The sequence below is a fragment of the Podarcis erhardii genome (assembly GCF_964252035.2).
Source record: "Podarcis erhardii genome assembly, chromosome: 13".
NCBI classification, from domain to species: domain Eukaryota; kingdom Metazoa; phylum Chordata; class Lepidosauria; order Squamata; family Lacertidae; genus Podarcis; species Podarcis erhardii.
In genome coordinates, this window is record NC_138502.1 from 37,903,033 (window position 1) to 37,928,532 (window position 25,500).

A 25,500-nucleotide genomic window follows, 5' to 3' on the forward strand; every position below is an offset into this window, starting at 1 on the left:
TTTTAAAGCTGGAGAAAGAATCTGGCTCGGCTAAAAATACAATCCAGTTCTCTGAATGGGTCTCTTTGTTGGGCGACGAGTTGGCGTCCCTCTCTGGTGAACCCTGGGGGTGGGGGACAGAGTTACAATAAGCATCTAAAAAAAGGAACCACCCACCACTGCTAAGGTCCTAGGCATTGCACAGCTGTGCCAGGAAGGACTAAGATGTCCATACCTCTCGGGTACCACACACCAGTACACTTACACAGTACCAAAGCAGGTGTGAAACTCGGCCCCTCGCAGCCAGATGGAACAACAAACCAAGATAAAAAACAACAACAGGCCATTTCAGGGACAAAGAGCTGATAAGCAACTGAATCCAACTGTTAAGAGAAAAGCTGGAAAAAATGCACACAGCTTCTGGTTCCACCTGCAAGAAGAGAGATGTCCCGCTTCGATTAAAATAATATTCAGTACCTAGTCCCCAAGGCTGTGGTGAAATTCGAAAACGCAGCAGCAAAAAATGCAAGACCTGAAAAATCAAAAAAGGAAGTGGGCGGAATTACATCCTCACTCTGTTTTCCATGGTTTCCATTAGTTAATGGCTCAATCAAGGCTGAGGAAAGACTCTCAGATGCCCGCTAAACAGAAATACCACTGAAGAAGACAGATGGTGAGAATAGCTCAGTCGGCAGAGCATGAAGGTTGTGGGTTTGAGCCCCACGTAGGGCAAGAATTCACACACGGTAGATGTTGGACTAAGTCAGGGGTCCCCAAACTAAGGTCCATGGGCCAGATAATGCCCAAGGGACTCGTTTATCCGGCCTGCGGCAACCCCTGCCACCCGCTCTTACTAGCGCTGTGCGGCGCGGCTGCCCATTTCCGGGTCAGAAGAGCACTGAAAATAGCTTGTGCGCATGCGCAAGGGTTATTTCCAGTGCACATCCAGGTCAGAGGAGGCCTGTGCACATGCGCACAAGCTATTTCTGGTGCTTCTCTGACCCGGAAGTGTGCCAGAAATAGCATGTGCCCACGCATATGGGCATGCGCTCCCCCGCCCTCCGTGCAATCGGCGCTGGAGACACCGGCCCGAGGCGTGGTAAGTTTGCTGACCCCTGGACTAAGTGACCCTTATGGTCCTTTCCAATTCTACAATTCCCTTATGAGTACATACTCATCCTGGTTCAATCTCAGGTCAGGGGTGAGCAGTATTTCCACTGCCCAGGGCCTCAGAGTTTTTTGTTTTTATGTCAGGCTGAGTTCAGCAGACTAGATCAGGCAGTATATGCAAAATATATGCATATGCAGGACAATTTATGTAAGCTGCCATTCCCTCAGCACAGTTTTTAGGTGTCCCAGATATGCGACTTTCAAACTGTGTAGAACTGGCATTCTACAGATGGCAATGAGATCACTAAGGGTGGCCAAGCTCCTAAGATGGACAGCTTGCCCACCACTGATCCTTTCTTACAATGTGCAACTGCAGGAGAATGCTAGATTATGTTCCAGGTCACACTTTCAGTTAAAGCAGAGCAACAGGTTTGGCTGGGGAAACCTGCATGAACCAAGTGTGAGGTCTAGAGTGTATTGCATATTTTTCTGCAATGTGCTAGGATTCTGCACCAGATGTGCAGGATATGTTCTCATGCCAAAAAATCTATATGGAAAGCGTTGAGTTTCCTGAGAAAACAGGAAAAAGTCTGACCAGTTTTTCCACATACAAAATTCAACTTAAGACCAGGCATGAAGCAATAATAGGGATTCGCGTTTTTTCATGCCTGGGGCCTAACACATCCTATTTACCTTAGAGTTTCCCCTTTCTTCTTTCAGGCTGTGGCTCACAAAATTATCCTTTTGCATCTAGCAAGCACCACGGGCATGCAGTGGCTGTTTCTCTCTTCCTGCAGAACTCCGTGAACAGGGAGATACAACCTAAGGTGCAGGGAAATTGAATCATTGCAAAATGAGGAAATTAAATATGGGAGGCTGGGATCGAAGGTAGGGCCTGCCCAGAGATGATTTTTGTGCCTGATCCAGATCTGACTTGTATGATGACAGGCCAAACAACACACAATGCAGGTTATTGTGGCATGAGAAAAAATATCCATCTGTGCGCTGGTGCCCTCTAGTGTTTAACATGGAAAACAGTAGTCTGCCTGCTCCAGCAAGGTGTTCAAAAAGCAGGCACTGAGCCACATGGCTTGCACTTCATTCTGCAGATTTCTTTCGTATACACATGGGCAGGGCAGGAAAGGGACCGGGAAGGCTGCTGCTGACAAACTGCAACCTCAAAACCGCACCACTGAGATTCTCTTTCCTGTTAAGGTCGTGCCACAGATCACTTTGCCTGCAGCACACCACTGCACTGCCTCCCTAGGAATTCAGCAGCCTTTGGTTTCGTTTTCCTGGAAACTAGTAAGCTGCCAAATATCCAGGAACTATAAGAGACTCAAGGAGCTGCTGAGTCCTTGTGCTCTAAATAGGTCTGGCCAGAGAGAATTCTTGGATAGGGCACTCTCAAAGCAGAGAACAAGAACAGTTCTCTTCTGTCAAGAAAGCCTTAAAGCTCATACATGGCAAATCAAAAAATAAAAATGAAGGGGGCAGAAATGACTCTGGCAACCCCACTCACCTTTGAACGCAATGGGTTTTGAATGAAGCAATTTTGGCTATGGGCACAATCCCTGGAACGTAACCTGCTGGGTTACTGTATTTAAGAAAATAGGCATTACGTCTTCATAGTTATGGTGCTTTACCATTTAAGTATACAGCGGAATCTCGGTTCCCGAACGCCTCCATTATCGTACATTTCAGTTCTCAAACGCCAAAAACCCAGAAGTAAATTCTTCCATTTTTTAAATGTTTTTTGGAACCCGAACGTGAGACGCAGTGTCTGCTGAATGCAAGAAGCTCTTGCAACCAGTGGGAAGCCATGTCTCGGTTTTCTAATATTTCGGAAGACGAACGAGCTTCCAGAATGGATTTTGTGCGAGAACCGAGGCACCATTGTACAAAGCTACACTGACAGCAAATCTTGATAGCTATTCCTCTTCTTGTTAAGAGCTCCAGAATACCAGACGCCATGGCCTCATAACATAGCAGAGGGACGCTTCCATGGTATTTCTCAAGTAATCATGGATCCATGGCAGTGCTCTCACCCTGTGCTTTCAGACATACACTTTCCCTTCACACCTTCTATGGAGTTGCTATGGCACCATGTAGAGAATAGGCATGCCTTTCCTTGTAGCATGTGAAAAGACCCTGAGAAAGTCATAAGGGATAGGGACAGGCTTCATGAGCAGAGTCCAAATGTGTTTCTGCAACATAACTCACTTGTTCCTGTGCTCCTGTGCAAACAAAAATAACCATCCAGGTTTTTCCAGAGTCCCAAGTTACGCCTGGAAATTTCCACATGAATGGTGATGAACACATTTCTAGCTTCCTTGTCAACTTGCATGCTGTCTCTTGGGGAGTTGCCCCAGTCTCCAAGGCATGCTGCAGACTAAAGACTACTCAAGAGATAAGTCTTATTCTAGATACAGTTCTGATATACACTCCAAGGACCTTCTTGGAGCCACCACCCAGGGGCAAAATATAATGAGTGGGTAACTTCTAAGCTATTTCCGTTCCACGCTCTGCAGTGAACAGATGAACTTCATCTGCAGGGTGACTTGGAAGTAAGGTCAATGGACAATATTTGTCATCTCTTTGACTCCCGTGTATTTTTATAACTTTGACACTGACTATTTATTGCTTGGGCCATCTCTGCCAAGATGCGATGCCAATAACATGCTCTATAAGTCAGCTTCCCCAAGTTACTTCTCTCCCTCTTCTGCACTCTTCCACAAACATTTCAGCATCCCACAGTGCTGGCTAGATTAAAAGTGGTTCTGTTCTTCTCCCATAGTTCTCAAAGTATAACACCCAAACACTTCTGAAACGAGACATTTGATAGTGGAATAGACTCCCATGAGGAGTGGGACTCTCCTTCCTTGGAAGTTTTTAGCAGAGGATGGATGGCCATCTGCCATGGATGCTTTAGTTGAGATTCCTACATTGAAGGGGGCTGGACTAGATGATCCTTGGCCTCAGGGTCCCTTCCAACTCTATAATTCTATGACACAACACAAAGAGAGCAAAGGCCTGGATCACAGCAGGAACCAATGTGTTTATCAAAATAGGAAGAGCTCAGCTGGATCATGGACAGGGTTTATAGCTAGATGCCTCAGGATGTTGAAGAAGAGACCTCTGCTCCCAACCCCAGTCTGTTTAAATCACAACTATTAGGAACAGGTGTTAGGCTAGATATATTGAGCATCCTACCAAATTGTGCAAAAGAAGCCCTGCCACCTTGTCCTTTTTTGAACTTGCTTACAATATTGGCTTTTCCAATGAGCATTTGCAGGGAATTCCAGAGGTACTAATACAGTGGTGCCTCGCAAGACGAAATTAATCCATTCCGTGAGGCTCTTCGTATAGCGTTCTTTTCGTCTTGCGAAGCAAGCCCATTGACAGCTTAGCGGATTAGTGCTATTAGCGGTTTAGCGGCTTTTAGTGGATCAGCTGATAAGCGGCTTAGGGCTTAGGAAAAGGGGGGGGGGAAAGGGAACCCCCCCCACAGGAACTCGCAATACATTTTCGTCTTGCAAAGCAAGCCCATAGGGAAATTCGTTTTGCGAAGCACCTCCAAAACAGAAAACCCTTTCGTCTAGCGGGTTTTCCGTCTTCTGAGGCGTTCGTCTTGTGGGGCACCACTGTAACCTAATGTGACTCTCAGCCATTCATAATATCACCTTTTGCGGCTGTAACCAGGATCACCCAAGCCATGTTGTACTGCTGTGGCTTTCAAGTTTCAGAGAACCCTTTCTATATTGAGTTACCTGCTGAAGAACAAGATTGGGGGATGCATTTGGGGAAGCAGTTAGCACATGTAGGGCACTGGCAAGGTCTACTTGGTGACAGTTTTGCTTTGTTTAAAAAGGAGTACAGTATTGTTAAATACTGTCTTGCATCTGCACATAAAGGAAGAGACCAGTAATGACAGGGAAACAGTTTGGTGTTTTCTGCAGTTAATACTCTTCTCATTAAAGAAACCCCTAATAAGCTTCCAAGCAACCACAGAGCACCCCCTATTATACCATTTAAAAATTCACACAACAACAGTACCAGGGGTAGTTTAAAGCGGGTAGGAAGAAAGTTTTTGTCTCCTTTCTTTTATCAAAACAGTGACCTCATGCCCTGGTATGCCAAAGTTAACTGTTAGAAAGTTTAAGGGCAGAGCCATTGGGTAGCATCTAACAAAGTTGTTCTGTTAGCACATGAACTTCCACCTGCACAACGGATGGGACTTCTTCACCCTCTTCTATCCCTATGCCCTGCAAATCTCCAAAGTTGGGTGTGTGGTTGGGGGGGGGGAGTGTGCGCGCACAGGGAGAGGACAACTTCTTTGAAGACAGCCCATTGCTTCCAGACATCTCCTCTGGACCTGTGTGTGGGTAACAAGAGACCATATGGTACTCCTTGTGACTGGGGTGGGGGTGGTTTAGTAGCTGCTGCTACTTTTGGAGAATCAGCCTTGGCTTTGCCTATGGGAAGCTAACATTCAAACCCCACCTAAGCCATGAGCTCACCAAGGGCACATCACTCTTTCTCACTCGAGTCTAACCCATTTTACCAGACTCCCTTAAGGAAAAACCACATTGTTTACCTTTTGCAAAATGGTTAATCACAAGTGCTGTGAGTCAAACTGGGAGCAGGACAGCTAAATTAACCGTTCCCTATCTCTCATTACTGTAATAACTGTGACACACCCCAAGACCGTAGGGCAGGAAAAAAGTCCAAAGAAACACGTGCCATTTCCTTTCCCCACAAAAATCTCATTCAGTTAAGTTAGGCAGCCAGAAAAGGATTTCCCCCCCTTCTGTCACATCTCCCTGCTCATTCGGTCAGACAAGGTCACCGCTCCAGTAGTTACCCTGGAAGTTGCTACTATACTTAATCAGATGACTAGTCTATGTAGCTCATTCTTATCTACTTTACACTGAAAGGCAGTTGCTGTCCAGCATTTCAGATACATACTACCCCCATCAGTCTTACTTGGGAGATACCAGGGATTGAACATGGGAGCTTTTGACCATCCAGATGTTGCTGAATGACAACTCCCATCACCCCTACAAACACAGCCAAAGGCCAGGTGTGGCGAGAGTTGTAACCCAGCGAAATCTGGAGGGCCAAAGGTTTCCTGGACCTGATGCAAAGTGTGAGATCTAGCCATTCCCTCACAGAGAACAAATCACAAGTTCTTGAATTGTTATCCAAAACTCTCCGCAAACCACAACTCAAGGGCAATCGGTTTTCACAATACACCTCTGGACTAGTGACTGACTGAGCCACAAGATAAGTTTAAAATATTTATTTTTCTCCCCAAAGAATAGACCTGGCTGTAATCCAACCAGGCTTATAAGTGAGGAATGAGTGGAAGGTTAAACCCTCATTTCTACTGAAGCAGATTTCTAGCCACTTTTGTGAAACAATTGAGTGCTTCCACTTAACACCAGACTTGCAACTTTTATCAACAAGATGGGGAAATGCAGTGTCCCACCAAATATTTTATACTGGAACCCCAATTAGTCCTCTGCAATGAGTGAACTAATACAAACCAACCAGAATCACCAATATGGTGTTCATCTCCATTTATAGAAGTTGTATGTCAACTTCCCACTGGAAGAACAGCTTTGATCGATCCCCAACCCAAGAGGGTACCACGTGCTGCACTCATCACACTGTCAAAAGCACATGACTTCTCCCAAAGAATCCTAGGAGCTGTAGTCACCCCCTAACAGAACTACAATTCCCACCACCTTTCAGACCCCTGGATTCTTTACAGCTGCAGCGGTGTGTATGTGTTTTAAGCATATGATGTGTATGCTGCCACAATCCCTAACCCCAACACTTCTAAAACTTTTACCCACTATGAGCACCGTTAGCTGCCTTGAGCACCATTTTGTGGAAAGGTGGGACATAAATTAAACAAATAAAAAAGAACCAAACAAATACAGTTACACTACAGCAATACTGGGTCATATGCCAAGGATCCCTGGCTTGTGAAGGTATGTGAAGCACTTCAAGGACTCTGATAAATAATAACGCAATCCTAAATACACTTAGAACTGCAGCATTAGGGAACAAGGCCCATTGAACTCTGCCTTAAGCGCACACGTCAGGCTCAAAAGAGGATGAAGACTCCTGGGCCGAGCCTTGGGCTCTTTTGAGGACTAAATCCTACTGTTAAGCCCTCACACATACACACTTTAAAACCTCAAATACAGTGGTACCTCGGGTTAAGGACTTAATTCGTTCTGGAGGTCTGTTCTTAACCTGAAACTGTTCTGAACCTGAAGCACCACCTTAGCTAATGGGGCCTCCTGCTGCTGCCTCACCGCCGGAGCACGATTTCTGTTCTCATCCTGAAGCAAAGTTCTTAACCTGAGGTAATATTTCTGGGTTAGCGGAGTCTGTAACCTGAAGCGCATGCAACCTGAAGCATATGTAACCTGAGGTACCACTGTACCACTTTACTGTATGGGACCAAGGACTCCTCTTGCACAACATGTTACTCCTAACGGTATGCAGTTAAGAGGCTTTGACAAAGCCTAATAAGTGGAGAATTGAAGGAGGAACCTTCTAGGAACATAGTAAGCTGCCTTATACCAAGTCAGAACCGCTGGCCCATTTTGCTCAGTACTGCCTACACTGGTTGGCAGCATCTCTCTGGGGTTTCAGCCCAGGAAGCCTCTCCCCAGCCCAACCTGGAGCTGCCGGCGGGGACTGAACCGGGGACCTTCTCCTTGCAAGGCAGACTCTTGAGGGGTAGCCCCCCTCCCATAACTCACCCTCCCAGCACCTGGCATTTCAGAAGCAGCCCACGGGACCACACAGTCCAGCCTCTCTCAACCTTGGCCACCCCCCCCCGGGATCTTGATGGACTACAGCTCCCATCACCCCCCTGGCCATCTAAGGGATGATGGGAGTTGTAGTCCAGCGACACCTTCAGGGAACGCACACAATTAATTGGCTTTATCCTACGGTCCTTTGGGGGCACAGCTGACGACAATGCACCTCTCTCTCGCGCGCCCCCCCAACCCCCACTTACTCCCCCCCTCACCTGCAGTGCAGGCCCCGCCCCTCGCCGCCTTCTCCCCTCCCCCACCCGCACACCGAGGCAGCCCCTCCCCCTCCATGGGTCTCCCCCCCCCCCCGTGTGGGGAGTGTGCCTGGAGGGGGCCCTCGGGCGGAGGCTCTTACCTGCGCGTCCCCGCGTCCTCGTCCTCGTCGCTCAACATCGCCGGCCCCTCAGGGTGAGAAGGCGCCACCAGGTTCGCCGCCGCGGGCGTCATGATCACGTCGCACTCGCCTCCTCCCGCCGCCGCCATCTTGGCTTCCTTGTTGCAGGCGATCAACGGCCGGCGAGCCGGGAAGGGAGAGAAAAGGGAGAGAGAGAGAGAGCGGGAGAGCGAGAGCGAAAGGAGGACGGGAACGGAAGCTCACACGTCCACTTCCGGAGAACGAGTCGTGGCGGGTAGAACGCCCACTTCCGGCTTGGCTGAACAAGGAGAGGAAGGATCGGAATCCGCCAAGAGGGAACCCCGGCTCCTCCTTTTTTTTCTGTGTGGCGGGAGGAGCCCCCTCAACCCGTGAGAGGAATAAGCATAAAAGCGACTCAAAAAGATGGATAATTATTATTTGCGCGTGCTCACCAATCCAAATCTGATCTGTATCCGGAAATTTTTAATGTTTGACGTTTTATTATGTTTTTATGCGTGTTGGGAGACGCCCAGAGTGGCTGGGGCAACCCAACCAGATGGGTTGCGTATTATTATTATTATTATTATTAATAATAATAATAATAATAATTATTATTATTAACAAGTTGTTGTACATCATAATATGATGCTCTGGCATTCGTTCTCTCTCATGTCAGTCCACAAGTAAAAAATGATAATTGTTGCAACTGTTTTGCTTTATTGCTGTATGTTCACATGCAACCAAGTTTGTAAGTCTGTGCAAATATTTTTATTTCTTATTTTGAATTTTACAAAATCAATAAAAGAACAATTTAAACAAGAAAAAAACAAAACCTGAGGCTGGCCTGTACTTACGGGGGCTCGTTGCTGAGATTGGGTTCCCTCAGTCCTTATTTATGCTTCCTTAGGAAGGAGCTTTGTTAAACTCGGCTGGATTCATCACTTTAAAGAAAAAAAACCTCTGTAGAAGTACATAACTAACATTTTATATAAATATATTCAATCACCCTGAGAAACACACCAGAAGGATATGACAGTGATAACTTTCCTATAGTCCTCATTTCCAACATCTGGTCCACTCAAACAGTGGCGTAGCGTGGGTTGTCAGCACCCGGGGCAAGGCAAGTAATTTGTGCCCCCTAACCCATGGATTTGCGCCCCCTAACCCTAACCCCCAGATGTTGCGCCCGGTGCGGCCGGCCCCCCCTGCACCCCCCACGCTACGCCACTGCACTCAAAGCTTTAATCGGAACCTGTGGCCTGTCCAGATGCTGTTGGATTCCAACTCCCCTCAGCCCCAACCAGCATGGTCAATGGTCAGGGATTATGGGAGCCGTAGTCCAAAAAGTGGCTGGCTGCTGCAGGTTCTTCATCCCTGCTATAGAGCTTTAGAACACGAGATTTTCCTTTAGCTAGCATAACTAATGGTGGCTTTTTATTGCTAATGGTTGTTAATAAACCTATCCTTCTCAACTAATGTATTTTGAGTCATCTCAGGGCTCGCCCACACTTCCTCTTGTGCTGTGCCTAGAAAGCATGGGTCCAAGAGGTTTTTAGGTTACCCCACCATTCTTGTTTGTTCTGATTCAGTGGTAAATCCGATCTAACTCCCATCAGTGGTTCTGATCTGGTGGAACGCTCTGTCACAAGAGACTAGGGCCCTGCGGGACTTGACATCTTTCCGCAGGGCCTGCAAGACAGAGCTGTTCCACCAGGCCTTTGGCCAAGGCACAGCCTGACCCCCTCCTTTGGCAATCCTCACAGAACTCTAGCCCAATGGTTGCCATTAATTTGATTTTGAATTGATTTTAAAATGAATTGATTTTAGAATGCTGTGTTACTTTTATTGTTGTTAGCTGCTCTGAGCCTGGCTTCGGCTGGGGAGGGTGGCATATAAATAATGTTGTATTATTATTATTATTATTATTATTATTATTATTATTAACAGCAAGTTTTCCCAGGAGAAAGCAGCCAGTGGCTATCCACCTTGTGGCAGAGAATTCATAAGTTAATTGTGAAAAAAGTGTGATCACAGCACATAACCATTCTCTCTGTTGTAGTATTCCACCATTTCCCCCATCGCACAGAAACGGACACTGTGCACTGTGCAACTCTTCCGGACTGTGCAATTTATTCTGCTGTCTTAAGTGTTCTGCATCTGAAGCGCCCTTGGCAATTGCTGAGCATAGCATAGCAACATTTCACATGCAACCCTAGATGGAGCTGTGGGCTGCAGCCTTCTCTTTCTGCCACTTCTCCTAGCTCCGCTGACTTGTTGGCCCTCAGTTCCTCTCCAGGCTGAAGCTGAAGGCAGAAAGCAGGCGCCTTGGGAAGGTAAGTCTATATAGCCCCATGCAGGTGTGCGCTGATCAGCCGATCAGGATCAGCCAAACTTTCTCAGATGAAGCTCTCAAAACAGGATGCACTAATTAGAAAAGCAAGATCAGTGTGGAATTGCATGCTCACGTCGTACCAAGGGTTTATGCCACTCGTTTATGTGACAGCGGACCTGTGCACAGGCCCAACAGGGGACAGCCACCAGTCCAGGCTTTCTGGTTAGCAAATCTGTATGACGCAAAAGGAAAAGAGTCTGGCAGTGCCTTGAAGAGGAGTGCATTCGTTGTTGGCATAACCTTTTGTGAATTAGAGCCTACTTTGATGCAAGGTGAATCCTATGCTGGGCACGGAGTAAAAAGGATTAGGAATAGAGGGGCAAAAGTCTAGTGAAATTTGACACTTCTATGTGACGTAGAAAATGTATGCAAGATGAAAATAGCGACCTTTTTGCAACAACAATGAAAAGTTTTATTTTCTGTGCAATGCTTGCAATGGGCAAGAAACACATGACTTGGACTCCTTAGCAGGCTTTGAATAAACATCCACAAGTTTATTTTAATTTTTTTATTTTTACTTAATCCTTTATATCTTTTCTGCTAAAACCACATAATTCTATTCCAACATCTTTCTAACATTCCTTAATTTTACAATATTTCTGAAGATAAACTTTAAATTTTTTCCAGTCTTCTCCCACCGACTCTTCTCCTTGGTCTCGGATTCTGCCAGTCATCTCAGCCAGTTCCATGTAGTCCATCACCTTCGTCTGCCATTCTTCCCGGGTGGGTAGATCTTGTGTTTTCTAATAATTTGCGATAAGTATTCTTGCTGCTGTTGTGGCGTACATAAAGAAAGTACTATCCTCCTTTAGCACCAATTGGCCGACCATGCCCAAGAGAAAGGCCTCTGGTTTCTTCTGGAAGGTATATTTAAATACCTTTTTCATTTCATTATAGATCATCTCCCAAAAGGTCTTAATCTTTGGGCATGTCCACCAAAGGTGAAAGAATGTACCTTCAATCTCTTTACATTTCCAACATTTATTATCGGGCAGATGATAAATTTTTGCAAGCTTGACTGGTGTCATGTACCACCTGTAAATCATTTTCATTATATTCTCTCTTAAGGCATTACATGCCGTAAACTTCATGCCTGTGGTCCATAACTGTTCCCAGTCAGCCATCATAATGTTATGTCCAACATCTTGTGCCCATTTAAAAATGAACTGGTGAAAGAAGAGAATGCAAAATCACAATATATTAAGATAAATTATTAAGATAAAAACAAAGCTGGAAAGGATTTGCTGAAATATCTAACTGAATTAGAATACAAAAATGGGAGGTGTGAGGAGGTCAAGGAAGTAAGTGAATGAAAGCAAGTGATGTAAAGGTTTGATCTGTTTTTTTTTCAATTGTTTGTATTTTTTCTGTCTTTTTTATTTTTATTTTTTATTTTTTATTTTTTCTCTTTGTAATCTTTAAAATTTGAATAAATATTATTTTAAAAAAAAACATCCACAAGTTTATTAGTTAAATATATGATAGACAAGGCAAGGATATGTACAATTTTATAATATGCAGAGAATAATATGTGCAAAGAAACCAGAGAGGGGAGCTGAGGGAAGTCCTGGGTGGGAGGGAGAGGGAGGGATGGGGGAGGGGAAGGGAAAAATAATGTAATTGAATGCCTGGATTGATAAATTGTTATGTTGAAACTGTTTAATAATTAAAAAAGAGAGAGAAAAGAAACGCATGGACGTGATTAAATCAGATTGCAGGATAATATTTGATACAATGCAGCATTGGAATGATACGTTCCTCAAATAATAAAATGTGTGAATCGGATCTGCAGAGCTGGAGATAAGTTTCTAGAGCTCCTGATGGGGTCAGTCGAAAGCAAGACTGCTGGACCTTGCAGTGTGTCTTTCCCCAGAAGACTGATCCTTTTAGGGCTGCTTGCATTCCTGCTCACGCCCTTTCCCCCAATTTGCTGGTACAAACCTGGGCTCCAGGCAGCCTGGCTGTTCTGCTGGAAGTCCCTCCCTGAAACTCCAAAAAACAGCCTCAGGCACATAGCTCAGCGACAGAGTGTTTGCATGCCGTAGGTTCCAGGTTCAGACCCCGGCTCCTCTTGGTATGGCTGGGGACAGACTCCTGCCTTAAACCTTGGAAAGCTGTTGTCAGTCCGCATAGACAATACGGAGCTAGACAGACCGATGTCCTTTGGTGCTTCCTTTGCTCCCGCGCCCACACAGAGATGTGTGGGTGTTTGTATGCGTATGTATGCTTTCACCGCATGCCTTCCATTTGCAGCTTCTTGCATTCTTCCTCTTCCCCCACCGACCAGAAGATGGGGAAGAGCTGTAAAGTGGTAGTATGTGGGCAAGCGTCCGTTGGGAAGACCTCTATCCTGGAGCAGCTCCTCTATGGGAACCATGTGGTCGGTGAGTGTTGGCTTTCAGCTGGGCACAGCTCACTAGCCTTGCTTGTTCAGGCTTAAACTGGTTTTTAAGGCAAATCCAGACCCCCTCCAAGTGTCCCTATTTTCTGGGGACAGTCCTGGATTTACAGAAGCCATCCCGGATTCTGAGTTGATCCCGGAATGTCCTGCATTTCCTTAGGACTTCCCTGTTTTCATCAGAGAAATATTGGAGGGTATGGAGATAAGGAACTATACAGCCTTTAGAAGACATCTGAAGGCAGCCCTATATAGGGAAGTTTTTGTTTAAAGTTTAATTATGTTTTTATATAAGTTGAACACCACCCAGAGATGGGTGGGGTGGTAATAATAATAATAATGGTAATAATAATAATACGTCCCATTTTCATCAGAGAAATGTTGGAGGGGATGACTATCCTGCTTGTTCAAGCCAAAACCATTTTTTAAGGCTAATTTACTGTACAGAGCCGTTGCGAAAATTAAAAAGCGTCTGTTGCTTACCTATGTATGGCCTTCCCATCATTGGGAGTGATTTTAAGTGGCCAGGGAGAAAATATCCTAGCCAGGGTCCCATGTTTCTTGGGGAGTGTCACCTGTTTTACCACCCCCTGGCTTCAATTCCAATGCTCTTCTCAGGCCCTGATTCACAAAAAAGTAGCAGCAAGAAGTAATGTGTTTCTATCAGTTACTCTGTAGCTCCAGAATGAATGTCCCTCTCTCTCTCATTGGCGGGTCTTCTGGAGAGGGTGCAGAACCCCACTTTTCTGTCTGACCCACAGCTCAGCGGGTTAGTTCTTTCGTTAAGTACCGTTCACTCTGTTTTCTTTGTAGGGGGTTAAAAATTATTTTTGATTCTTTGCACACTGCCTAGCGATGCAGCTTGAAGAATTAAATATATAGCCACTAGAAAGTTAACATGCAGTGCAGAATCGTGAGCAAAGTGGAAGTTCAGTTTGACTGGGTTACACGGGACCCAGGGAGAGGGGGAATTCGATGTTGTGTTAGTTAGGCAGGCAGGAGAATACAGATGGCTGGGTGTTTGCTAGGGGCCAAGGCCAGCAGAGGGCTCGTTACCCTAGCAGTATTACTATTTCCACTTTGTAGAGAGCACCTAAGAAGATCAAATGCAGCACAAGATCATGCTCAGTTTGCAAACCCCACCTCTTTTAGGTTAAGGGCCCCCACAAAGGATACTGTTGTTGAGAGTGCCACCCCTACCCCCCCAAAAAAATCCTGGAGTCTATACTGAGGGTGGGTAAAGGGCCGAAAGGCTGGTCAGCTGACAAAATTGACAAAAAAACGCAGAGGCAGAGTGTCAAGAAAAATGTGGAAGGAGTAGAGTGCTGCTGGCAGAAAAACTGCAGACAGGTGAGGCAGCTTTGGAGTCTTACACAACAGGCAAATCTGTCTCAACCAGTCGTGAATATGGGGCAAACCAAATGCTGCAGAAAACTTGGGCCACATAGCAATTGCACTCAGGCTGCATTCTTCTCCTTCTTTGGCGATCATTCGTAGCCGAGTAAGATTGTCTTCCATAAACACGGTTTTGACAGTGGGTCCGTAAGTGACTGTGGAGGCCAATTCTGGATCCACACGACCTTCCGCAGTGGGGACATTGGTTTCCGGGCGGGAGTTGATCACGGTGTGGATTTGCCAAGCGTGCCTTCCTCTTAGCACGTTTCTCCCTTGCGTCCTGCGTTTAAGCGTCTTCAAAGCCCATGACACCTTTGGTAAAGGCTGCTCTCCAGTTGGAGCACTCGCAGGCAAGTGTTTCCCAATTGTTGGTGTTTATACTACATTTTTTTAGATTTGCCTTGAGGCACTCTTTTGTTGACCACCAGCATTACGCTTTCCATTTTTAAGTTTGGAATAGTGTAGTTGCTTTGGAAGACAATAATCAGGCATCCGCATAACATGACCAGTCCAACGAAGTTGATGTTGAAGAATCGTTGCTTCAACACTGGTGATCTTTGCTTCTTCCAGTACACTGGCATTAGTTCACCTGTCTTCCCAAGTTACTGGCTTAAAGTGCAGCTACGGGCTTATCCACATTTATCTTTCCTCCGATCTTTCCAGGCATGGTTCGCAATTAAAAGCTCCATGTCTGAGGACCCTTTCTTTTCCTTTCTTTTCCTTTTTGCTCCAGAGCTTTCCCCACAAAAACCCACTCTTTAAAGCTCAATCGGAGCAAACAGCAATCCTCAGAAATTTGCTCCAATTCAGCTTTAAAGAGCGGCTTTCGTAAGGCATGCTTGGAGCAAAATAAACCTGGGTGCTTGGAGACAGATCTTTAAATCACAGTCTTCTGCCTGGAAAGAACAGGGCAAAAAGTACCGTGGTACCTTGGGTTACATACACTTCAGGTTACAGACTCCGCTAACCCAGAAATAGTACCTCGGCTTAAGAACTTTGCTTCAGGATGAGAACAGAAATCATGCTCCGGCGGCATGGCGGCAGCAGGAGGCCCCATTAGCTAAAGTGGTGCTTCAGGTTAAGTACAGTTTCAGGTTAAGAACAGACCTCCAGAACGCATTAAGTACTTAACCTGAGGTACCACTGTAAGTGTGGATAAGCCCTAGGTCGTTCTTTTTCTCAATTCGGGTTGGAGCTGGTTTGAGGGGAAAACACACAAAAATGCTAAGAAATTAGAGAGCATGTATGGACGTGGGTGGCGCTGTGGGTTAAACCACAGAGCCTAGGACTTGCAGATCAGAAGGTTGATGGTTTGAATCCCCGCGACGGGATGAGCTCCCATTGCTCTGTCCCTGCTCCTGCCAACGTAGCAGTTCGAAAGCACATCAAAGTGCAAGTAGATAAATAGGTACTGCTCCGGCGGGAAGGTAAATGGCGTTTCCGTGCGCTGCTCTGGTTTGCCAGAAGCGGCTTAGTCATGCTGGCCACATGACCCGGAAGCTGTATGCCGGCTCCTTTGGCCAATAAAGCGAGATGAGCGCCGCAACCCCAGAGTTGGCCATGACTGGACCTAATGGTCAGGGGTCCCTTTACCTTTACCTTTATGGATAGTGTATAACATAATGTTTGCACTGCTTTCCAAAGCAGTGGTGGGAACAGACCCGATGCAGGGCAAATTGGAGTGTGGGCACAGCCCTGGTCCCTGACACAGAGTATGGCCATCAGTCAGACCAAGGGCTGGTTCTCCCTGCTCTAGCACAGGTCCAATTGTGTTTAACAGCTGCATGGCAGGCAGAAATCCAACAGGCGCAGCTTTTTCCTGGCATAGAGATGCACCGATGGCACTATGCGTCAGTTATTTGGGGCCAAACTGTATATGACATTAAATGCATCTTTGCCTTCAGTACAAAGTGGCTGTTTTGTTTTTAAAGGCAAATTCCATTAGCTTAGTAGGGCTGGTAGTTACCAGATCAGGAGTGGAGAGAGAACATAGCTTTTTCCATATGGAAAATCCCTCTTCTAGAACTGAGATTTGCATTTGGAGGAAATTATTCACAGGCACTAATGGAAGATTTCTTCCAAATGTAGATAGCAACTGCAGAGACATTTGCTTTTTTGGGTGGGGCAGGGAGTTAGCAAAAGATTCTCTGGCTACTGTAAAAAGTAAAGGTAACAGTGTTGGCCCATAAGAAAAATTAAAGAAAGGAACATTGTATGGAAATAATGACCAGGTGGAATTTAGTAACTTGGTATGTCAAGAAAGGAAGTGGGGGTTCCTAGAATTGGAATAATTATAAGTTGCTATAAAAGAGGAAAAGTTCCCAATTAGATATAAATAGGCTCTTCTCTCTCATCTTTAAGCTTCGCATGGTGCAAATAACTGTATTTAAACGAATTACATTATTTATATGTATTTATATGTATTTTTAAAATTATGCAAACTATAAGGTAATTGTGTATGCCGTATTTTTCTGTGTATAAGACACCCCATGTATTTTGGGGGACTCCAAATTAAGAAAACACCCCTCAGCACTACCCGTGTATAAGGCGAGCCCCAATTTTAAACCTAATTTTTTGGTAAAAAAACCTTAGTCTTATACACGAAAAAATACGGTAATTACACAATATTTTGTGAACATTTGTATGATATCTTCAATTTGTAAATAAAGCCCTAAATCCATAGTAGGGTACTAAGTTTATTAGGCCAGCTGCCAAAATATCACACGAGATTATGAGTTCTCCAGAACTCCTAGTTTACCTGATGGAAGAGTTCTGGAGAACTCAAGAGCTTGCGTGTTATTTTGTTCTGGTTGGCCTAACAAAAGCACTGCCCCTGGCTGCTGCGAGTATGGAGAGAACGAATCCTTCTGAGACAACACTCCCGACAATTTCCGCGTGTCCAGTAATTGCTGCCCTCTGTCCCGTTGGCTGTGTGCAGGTTCAGAGATGATCGAAACCCAAGAGGACATTTACGTGGGCTCCATCGAGACGGACCGGGGGGTTCGAGAGCTGGTGCGCTTCTATGACACTCGAGGCTTGAGGGATGGGCTGGAATTGCCCAAGCACTGCTTCTCCTGCACGGATGGATACGTGCTGGTTTACAGCATCGACAGCAAGGAGTCCTTCAAGAGGGTGGAGATTCTGAAGAAGGAGATAGACAAAAGCAAGGATAAAAAGGAGGTTGGTGCGCTTACACTGAAAGGTGGGGGGGGGGGTCCTCAAGTGGGAGGTGGGCAACCTGTGGCCCTCCAGATGTAGTTGGACACCCATCAGCCCCATTCAACATGGCCAGTGCTGCGGGATAACGAAGTCCCTCTGACAGCCATAACGTCGCCACTCCTGGTATAGAGATCTCTGGCTTTTATTATATTTATTGAATTTGTATACAGTGGTACCTCTGGTTACGAACTTAATTCGTTCCAGAGGTCCGTTCTTAACCTGAAACTGTTCTTAACCCGAGGTACCACTTTAGCTAATGGGGGGCCTCCCGCTGCTGCTGCCGCCGCGCGATTTCTTTTCTCATCCTGGGGCAAAGTTCTTAACCTGAGGTACTACTTCCAGGTTAGTGGAGTCTGCAACCCGAAGTGTTTGTTACCCGAGGTGTTTGTAACCCGAGGCACCACTGTCTCAAGGCAGTTCACAGAAAAGATCACAATATATAAAATCAAAAGGAAAACAATAATCCAGGATGTCAAACAGATCAACCAAAGGCCTGGTTAAAAATGAACGTTTTTGCCTGGCGCCTAAAGGTGTATAAAGGCGTACGCATAACATGTCAGTACGCACCATGAAGTGCGCACGTGGCGTGCTTACGTCACACGGCCCCGGCCCCCTCAATCTCAAGTGCGCTTGCCTGTACATCATGCATTTAAAGCAGAGGTCAGCAAACTTTTCCAGCAGGGGGCCGGTCCACTGTCCCTCAGACCTTGTGGGGGGCCAGACTATATTTTTTTGGGGGGGGCGGGGAAATGAATGAATTCCTATGCTCTACAAATAACCCAGGGACACGGGTGGCACTGTTGGTTAAACCACAGAGTCTAGGACTTGCCAATCAGAAGGTTGGCGGTTCGAATCCCCGCCATGGGGTAAGCTCCTGTTGCTCAGTCCCTGCTCCTGCCAACCTAGCAGTTCGAAAGCACGTCAAAGTGCTTATATTGTATTGTATTGTCTTTTTTTTCTCTTTGTCTTTTTTCTCCCCCCCCCTTTTTTGTAGTGTTTAAAAGTAATAAATATTATTTAAAAAAAAAAAAGATAAATAGGTACCGCTCCGGTGGGAAGGTAAACAGCATTTCCGTGCGCTGCTCTGGTTTGCCAGAAGCGGCTTAGTCCTGCTGGCCACATGACCCGGAAGCTGTACGCCGGCTCCCTTGGCCAATAAAGCGAGATGAGCACCGCAACAACAGAGTCTGCCACGACTGGACCAAATGGTCAGGGGTCCCTTTACCTTTACAAATAACCCAGAGATGCATTTTAAACAAAAGTACACATTCTACTCATGTAAAAACACCAGGCAGGCCTCACAAATAACCCAGAGATGCATTTTAAATAAAAGGACACATTCTACTCATGTAAAAACACGCTGATTCCCGGACCGTCCACAGGCTGGATTTAGATGGTGATTGTGTCTTAGTTTGCCTACCCATGATTTAAAACATATTTAAAGCATGTGACTTCCCCCCAAAGGATCCTGGGAACATTAATTTGTTAAGGGTTCTGGTAATTATAGCTCTGCGAGGGGCATGAGAGGTCATGTGCTTTAACTATATGGTGTGTGAGAGATGCCACAGATTCTCTTGCGTGCTGTAAAGGGACTGTCTTCAACCGACGGGTCAGTTCTCGCTACAAGGTCGCGGCTCGATTTAAAGTGAGTCATGGAAAAACATGAGGACTGTTGCTGAGGAGAGGAGCAAAGAATGCACTCTGGGGCTCAGGTCTGGCTAGTCTCTCAGGTCAGGCAAGCTTTGGGAATATTTGGGTCAAGGCCTTCAAAAACAATAACAGCTGTGTTTGAGGGCCATAAACTTAACACGTGAGGGAAAAACCAATAAGCACTTTTAAACTTGCATTAAAAAGTTTTCAGCCACAGTGCCTTTTGAAAAACATGATGAAACCTTGAACTGATTTGAATGCAGTTGCCAGAGAAAAATGTGTAATAATTACATGTAATAGCCAGCAGAGCCTGTATTGTTAGCTTGTAAGCAGTAGCTAAAAGGACAAAAAATACTGCTGTTTCCTCACCCCCTCATCCACCCACTCCGTAAAATAGACAGTATTTGCCCTCTTATTTTGAGTTTTGACATTTTAGCTCTTAAGAAATCCTTCTGCACTGTAAAACTTGTAATCAAATCACATGAGTGAATGGCAGTCCGGTAGAATAATTCAGGTTAAGAATCACAAAATTGTACAGCTGTAAGGGACCCCAATAGTTATCTAGTGCAGAAATCTCACCTAAATCATATATGACAGAGGGTCGTCCAACTTCTGTTTAAAAATCTTTGAGGAGGAAGAGTTCACCACCTCTCGTGAGCGTCCGTTCCACTAAAAATCTTCTTCATTTGGTGTTCTGTGGGGACTCTCACTTCTGCCCCAGGGGACATTTAAAAATGGCATCTCACTGCTAGTGGTTAGAATATTATATGCTCAAAAATGGAAGGGCAAAAAAACTTCCAACTAAAGAACAATAGTGATATTGCTTGATTAAATATGTGGAACTTGCAACTATGTCAGTGAGAATAAAGGTCCAAGATGAGAGAAGGATATAGGAAGAGTGGGGATTTTGGGGGAGGATTTAGAGAGATACAATAAACTAATAAATTTCCAAGTAGGGTTAGAAATATGAACAGCAGTGAAAAGCAGTATGGTAAATGTTGTGGGGATTTGAACCACCAACTCTCCGATCGGCAAGCTCAAGAGACTCAGTGGTTTAGACCACAGTGCCACCCGTGTCTCTTAAGGTGTACTTGGCACCAAAGGCAACAAGAGTTTTGAAGGGTTATTGATTGTAAAAGGGCATTAAAAGAAACTTTTTCTGGTGACTTGCACACGGGGTATTTTTAACCTCTGTTTAGCCCATCATAATTTCCTTAAACCCTGTTTTACTCTAGAGCAGGGTTTCCCAAACCTGTGTCTCCAGCTGTTTTTGGACTACAACTCCCATCTTCCCTTGCTAGCAGGATCAGTGGTCAGGGATGATAGGAACTGTAGTCCCAAAAAAACCCAAGCTGGATACAGAGTTTGGGAAACTTTGCTCTAGAGTCATCTTGCTATGAGCATTCATAAATAAAGCTTTTAGGAGAAAGGCCAAAGGGGGAAAGGGTGTAGCTAGAGGAGAGGGTGTATTCTCCCCACGGCACCAAACTGATCAAGAAAAGCCACTAAAACCTCGAGCTGACCCTGAGCTAGGTCTAGCTATCATGTCCCATGAGCTGAGAGCACATCTTGTACTTTCCTGACAGGGGAAGGTTAGGTTGCTATTGCTGAACAAGCAACAAAACAGTCAGACTCTTTCCTGCGCCACAACCCCAGGCTTCCTGTCCTGCTCATTGACTCAGGCCCCTAGGAGTCATTCCCACCAACTTCAGAGCTTCAAGGCACAGCTGCTACTATAAACACCAGTACTCAAGTGGAGAAACTGCCTCCCTCCCCTTGGCTTTTGAGCCTGACGAAACTATTGATAAGGGAAATTATTTAGTTTTTGCCTTTATGTCCCACCAAGGAGCTCAAAGTAGTGTACACGGCCCAGTATACCTGAAGGAGCGTCTCCACCTCCATCATTCAGCCTGGACACTGAGGTCCAATGCCAACAGCCTTCTGGCGGTTCCCTTACTGCGAGAAGTGAGGTTGGAAACCAGGCCAAGGGCCTTCTCTGTAGTGGCGCCCGCCCTGTGGAATGCCCTCCCATCAGACGTCAAGGAAATAAGCAACTATCTGACTTTTAGAAGACATCTGAAGGCAGCACTGTTTAGGGAAGTTTTTAAGGTTTGAAGTTTTATCGTGTTTTTAATATTCTGTTGGGAGCCACCCAGAGTGGGCAGGATATAAATAATAATAATAATAATAATAATAATAATAATAATACACAGTTCTCTTCCTCCTCATTTAATCCCTGTAACAACCTTGTGAGGCAGGTTAGGCTGATAGGCATTGACTGGCACAAGGTTACCCAGCAAGCTTCATGGCCAAATGAGATTTGAACCCCGGTCTCCCAGGTCCTAGTCCATGGGGGCTGGATCCGGCCCAATCACCTTCTCAATCCAGCCCATGGACGGTCCGGGAATCAGCATGTTTTTACATGAGTAGAATGTGTCCTTTTATTTGAAATGCATCTCTGGGTTATTTGTGGAGCCTGCCTGGTGTTTTTACATGAGTAGAATGCATGATTTTATTTAAAATGCATCTCTGGGTTGTTTGTGGGGCATAGGAATTCATTCATTCCCCCCCCCAATATAGTCCACCCCCCCAAGGTCTGAGGAACAGTGGACCGGCCCCCTGCTGAAAAAGTTTGCTGACCCCTGTCCTAGTCCAACACTCTTTAACAACTATACCACACTGGCTATACAAGAATGAAACTCGCCTGTAACTTGTTGCCCCTCTATCCTGCATCCTTAATCTGGTGACTGAGGAAGGGCCCACCAGCCTTGCTTACATGCAGATCTGTGCATTTCTCGTTCGTTTCATGTCAACTTGTCGTTTTGTTCCATTTGCAATAGGTCACCATCGTGGTCTTAGGCAACAAGTGCGACTTGCAGGAGCAGAGACGCGTGGACCAGGACGCAGTGCAGCACTGGGCCAAGGCCGAGAAAGTGAAGCTGTGGGAAATCTCCGTCGCCGACCGCCGGACCCTCATCGAGCCCTTCGTCTACCTTGCCAGCAAGATGACGCAGCCGCAGAGCAAGTCCGCCTTTCCGCTCAGCCGCAAGAACAAGAGCAGTGGTTCCGTGGACGGGTGACTCGGGTGCTGTGCCCACTGTATCTCGTGGACCTGCATGCGCATAGGGCTGGCCTTACCTTGAGCCAACATGAAAAGGGAACACCCAGTAGCAGATTCCTGATGAGCCACTCCTTTCCTTCCTCTCTTTGCATGTTCCCCCCTCTTTTTTTAAAAAAGGAGAACACCACAAGTACACATTGGACGCCACTTTTGACTTGAATGGGGGGGGGGATGTCTGAAGCTGACACCACATGCCTGTGTCAAGTGCCAACAGGTGTGTTGTGCGATAAAAAAAGAGCAGCCTTGTTGCAGTCACGGGCTAGGGACACATTGGTGGCGTAAAACACAGTGAGGTTGCTTTCTCCTCACTGAGGTTCAAGTCCACATTTTTACAGAGAGAGGGTGGGGATGTCTTAACCTGAGGCATGTTACCTGATCTGTTTTCCTGCACCCAAAGCAAAGTATCCTATTCAATGAAGTTGTCATCTGAATGTGCAGTGGCTTTCACAAGTGTACACACCTCAGCTTATGTTTCCAGTGGGGTGGACGTTGGTTTGAGACGAGGGGGAAACGCCACACGGCAGTATTTCTCAAGAAACTACAGGATAAGGATGGATTGCAGCTAAGCTGTGTATTTGGCTTCAGACACCAATGGTGGAAGTGCCACTGGAGTCAGAGGAAGTGGTAATGTGTACCCAGCCATTGTTGAATATTCAACCATGTTTGGAGCCATTCTTATTTTCCAAGCGGCTTTGATTTTAGCCTTGGAAACCTGTGTTAAGGGTACCAAATTTTTGCTTTTGATTTGGGTCCCGAAGAGCAGCATGAGCAGCAGAGAGGGGAGTTTTCCTTGACCGACCCCATTTGAGTGGTGACCCTGATTCAGTTCCCTTCCCTTCCTTCTCCTTCTGCCCACCAAGGGAGGATGAGTGCTGTAGGGTGAAGCTGCAGGGCTATGGGGGCAATGAGGACAGTGGAATGTGCTGTTGAACATGGGAGCAAGCTCATGGCCAAGCTAATCTGTTATCTCCCAGACTTCTGGGCTAACAGGAAATATCTGCAGAAAGGCTTGTATTTGTTTATTGAGAAGAAAATGCTGAGTAATTGCAGATGGAAGAAAAGCAAACAGTGACATGCCTTAAGTTCAAGGCTGATCCTGGTTGACTGCACTTCCTAATGATTAGTTTCCAGGCCCAATTTCAGAGTGGTGGTTTTGACCTATAAAGCCTTAAACGGCTCAGGACCGCAATAGCTCAAGGACTGCCTGAACTGACCTGGATCCTGAGATCATCTTCTGAGGACCTTCTTCTTGTGCCTCCTACTCGAGAGGTCACGAGAACGTGGCCTTCTCTGGAGTGGCTCCCTTCCTGTGGAATGCTCTCCCCAGGGAAATTTGCTTGGTTCCTTCATTATACATCTTTAGGCGCCAGGCAAAAACGTTCCTTTTTAACCAGGCCTTTGTTTGATTTGACATCCAATGCCCATTTGTGTTTTTTGGGGGGAGGGGGTTATTGGGTTGTTGTTTTTATTTTAATTATATATTTTGTGGTTTTATATTTTGATTTTGTTCTGTGAACCACCCTGAGACCTCCGGGTGTAGGGCGGTATATAAATTCAACAAACAAACAGAAGTATGGGAAAAGTGTCATCCCAGGAATGGGATTTAACGCTTTGGGAAAGCTGATTTTGGTTAAATAGGTAGCTCAGTTGGGTAGAATGTGGTGCTCATAATGTCAAGGCCACAGGTTTGATCCCTTTATGGGGCAGCTGCATATTCCTGCACAGATGAAGGGTCCCTTCCAACTCTACAATTCTATGATTGTATATATATTTTAAAACACTCCAGTACATGGGATGGGTTTGATTTTGGACATCTCGTGAATGGCTTTTCCAAACATAGTGACCCTGCTTTCCCAATCAGGTTTAGGAACAGTTATAAGCAATTTCTTGGACAGCTGGCATCAAATTAAGACTGCAATCCTATACATACTTACCTGGAAGTAAACTCCACTGAGCACTATCCATGGAAAGATCACTACTTAGCTGGAGTCAAGAACGAAGGTATAATAGTCGTCCAGAGATAGCTGGTTATGATAACGGCTAATAAGTGTATTGGAATCCTTTTAGCTCTGGTGTGTAAAACTATGATGAGGAATGCAGAATATATTATTACTTCTTTTATTAATAAAAGTTTTAGGTTATTGCACTTTCTTCCTGCACACTGAAAACTGGTGTCTTCCACCAAGGTGATAGTTAGGCTGTATGTTTATTTGGGCAATATGCAAATATATGTAAACCAACTGGTTTTGCAAAATATAATTGGCCACCCAAAAACAAATAAATCTGTAACCAGTGAGCAGCCCTGGCACTTTGTTCCTGTTCAAGAATGGTAGAATCTGGACAAGCAGCTGAACTCAGAGATGCACTGAACTACATAAAGGCTACAGAGGATCTGAGACCATCACAGACACTCCCTTCTACTTATTGCTAGATTTGTAACATTAGAAATTTAAACACACACACACACACACACACACACTACAGATGTGGAGTAGGGGTGACATCTGAGAGTTGTAATTCAGCAACTCTCTGCAGGAGCAGATTGCCCCCCCCCCATATAAGGGTTAAACCTAGAATTGCACCCTTCATCCTAGATGTTGTTTTCCATATCCAGATGTATATTTCTTTTGTATAATAGGGGAAGAGATTCCACCCAGCTACAATCTGAAGTGGTGCAGTCCAGATTTACAGCCCCATTTTGCTGACTTGTGTAGACTCGTTTGTGTAGACCTTAGACTTGAGCTCTCTCTACCCATTTTACGACGCTGTTTCAACCTGCTGCAGAGCCAGAGCGAAAACGGGGGCAAATCTCAACGCAATGCAAAGTCGCAACAAATACATGGAAATGAGCTGAAGGGATTCAAAAGGCTCAGGACACTTTTTTGAGGCGGCTGCAGATCACGCTATGACAGTCCAGCTTGTTGGTTAAGGTCTTGCCTGAGCAGCTCTTTCTGTCCCATCATCTAACAACAAACCAATGAGCCGAGAGTTGTTCTTCATTCACCTGTGTTCCATTTATTGACCAAGTAACACAGTAGAGCA

The 25,500-nt window shown here is 45.6% G+C and overlaps 2 protein-coding genes across 3 annotated transcripts in view; one reads left to right on the plus strand and one right to left on the minus strand.

The window, feature by feature from the left end:
- DNAJC7 (DnaJ heat shock protein family (Hsp40) member C7) overlaps window positions 1–8,553 on the minus strand; it is a 31,806-nt gene extending 23,253 nt beyond the window's left edge. The window contains exon 1 of the mRNA XM_081837966.1: window positions 8,284–8,553. Within this exon, the coding sequence (XP_081694092.1) occupies window positions 8,284–8,411 (128 nt within the window). The 5' untranslated portion in view covers window positions 8,412–8,553. The remainder of the gene's footprint in view (window positions 1–8,283) is intronic.
- Window positions 8,554–10,599: 2,046 nt separating this feature from the next.
- Window positions 10,600–24,750, plus strand: NKIRAS2 (NFKB inhibitor interacting Ras like 2). 2 transcript variants are annotated; one of them, XM_081838300.1, is made up of 4 exons: window positions 10,600–10,616; window positions 12,929–13,059; window positions 17,407–17,648; window positions 22,178–24,750. In XM_081838300.1, the coding sequence occupies exons 2-4, from the start codon at window positions 12,966–12,968 to the stop codon at window positions 22,415–22,417; spliced, it is 576 nt and encodes a 191-aa protein (XP_081694426.1). In that variant the 5' UTR covers window positions 10,600–10,616; window positions 12,929–12,965; the 3' UTR covers window positions 22,418–24,750. The 2 variants fall into 2 exon arrangements, with proteins under 2 accessions (XP_081694426.1, XP_081694427.1); XM_081838301.1 differs by lacking the exon at window positions 10,600–10,616 and adding an exon at window positions 10,631–10,947.
- Window positions 24,751–25,500: the final 750 nt, after the last annotated feature.

What these genes read in the sequence shown, in the direction of transcription:
- NKIRAS2 (XM_081838300.1), top strand. Translation starts at nt 12,966, where the DNA reads ATGGGGAAGAGCTGTAAAGTGGTAGTATGTGGGCAAGCGTCCGTTGGG. An exon ending in CTATGGGAACCATGTGGTCG is followed by an intron (nt 13,060 to 17,406) that starts GTGAGTGTTGGC and finishes GGCTGTGTGCAG; the next exon opens with GTTCAGAGATGATCGAAACC. An exon ending in AAAGCAAGGATAAAAAGGAG is followed by an intron (nt 17,649 to 22,177) that starts GTTGGTGCGCTT and finishes CATTTGCAATAG; the next exon opens with GTCACCATCGTGGTCTTAGG.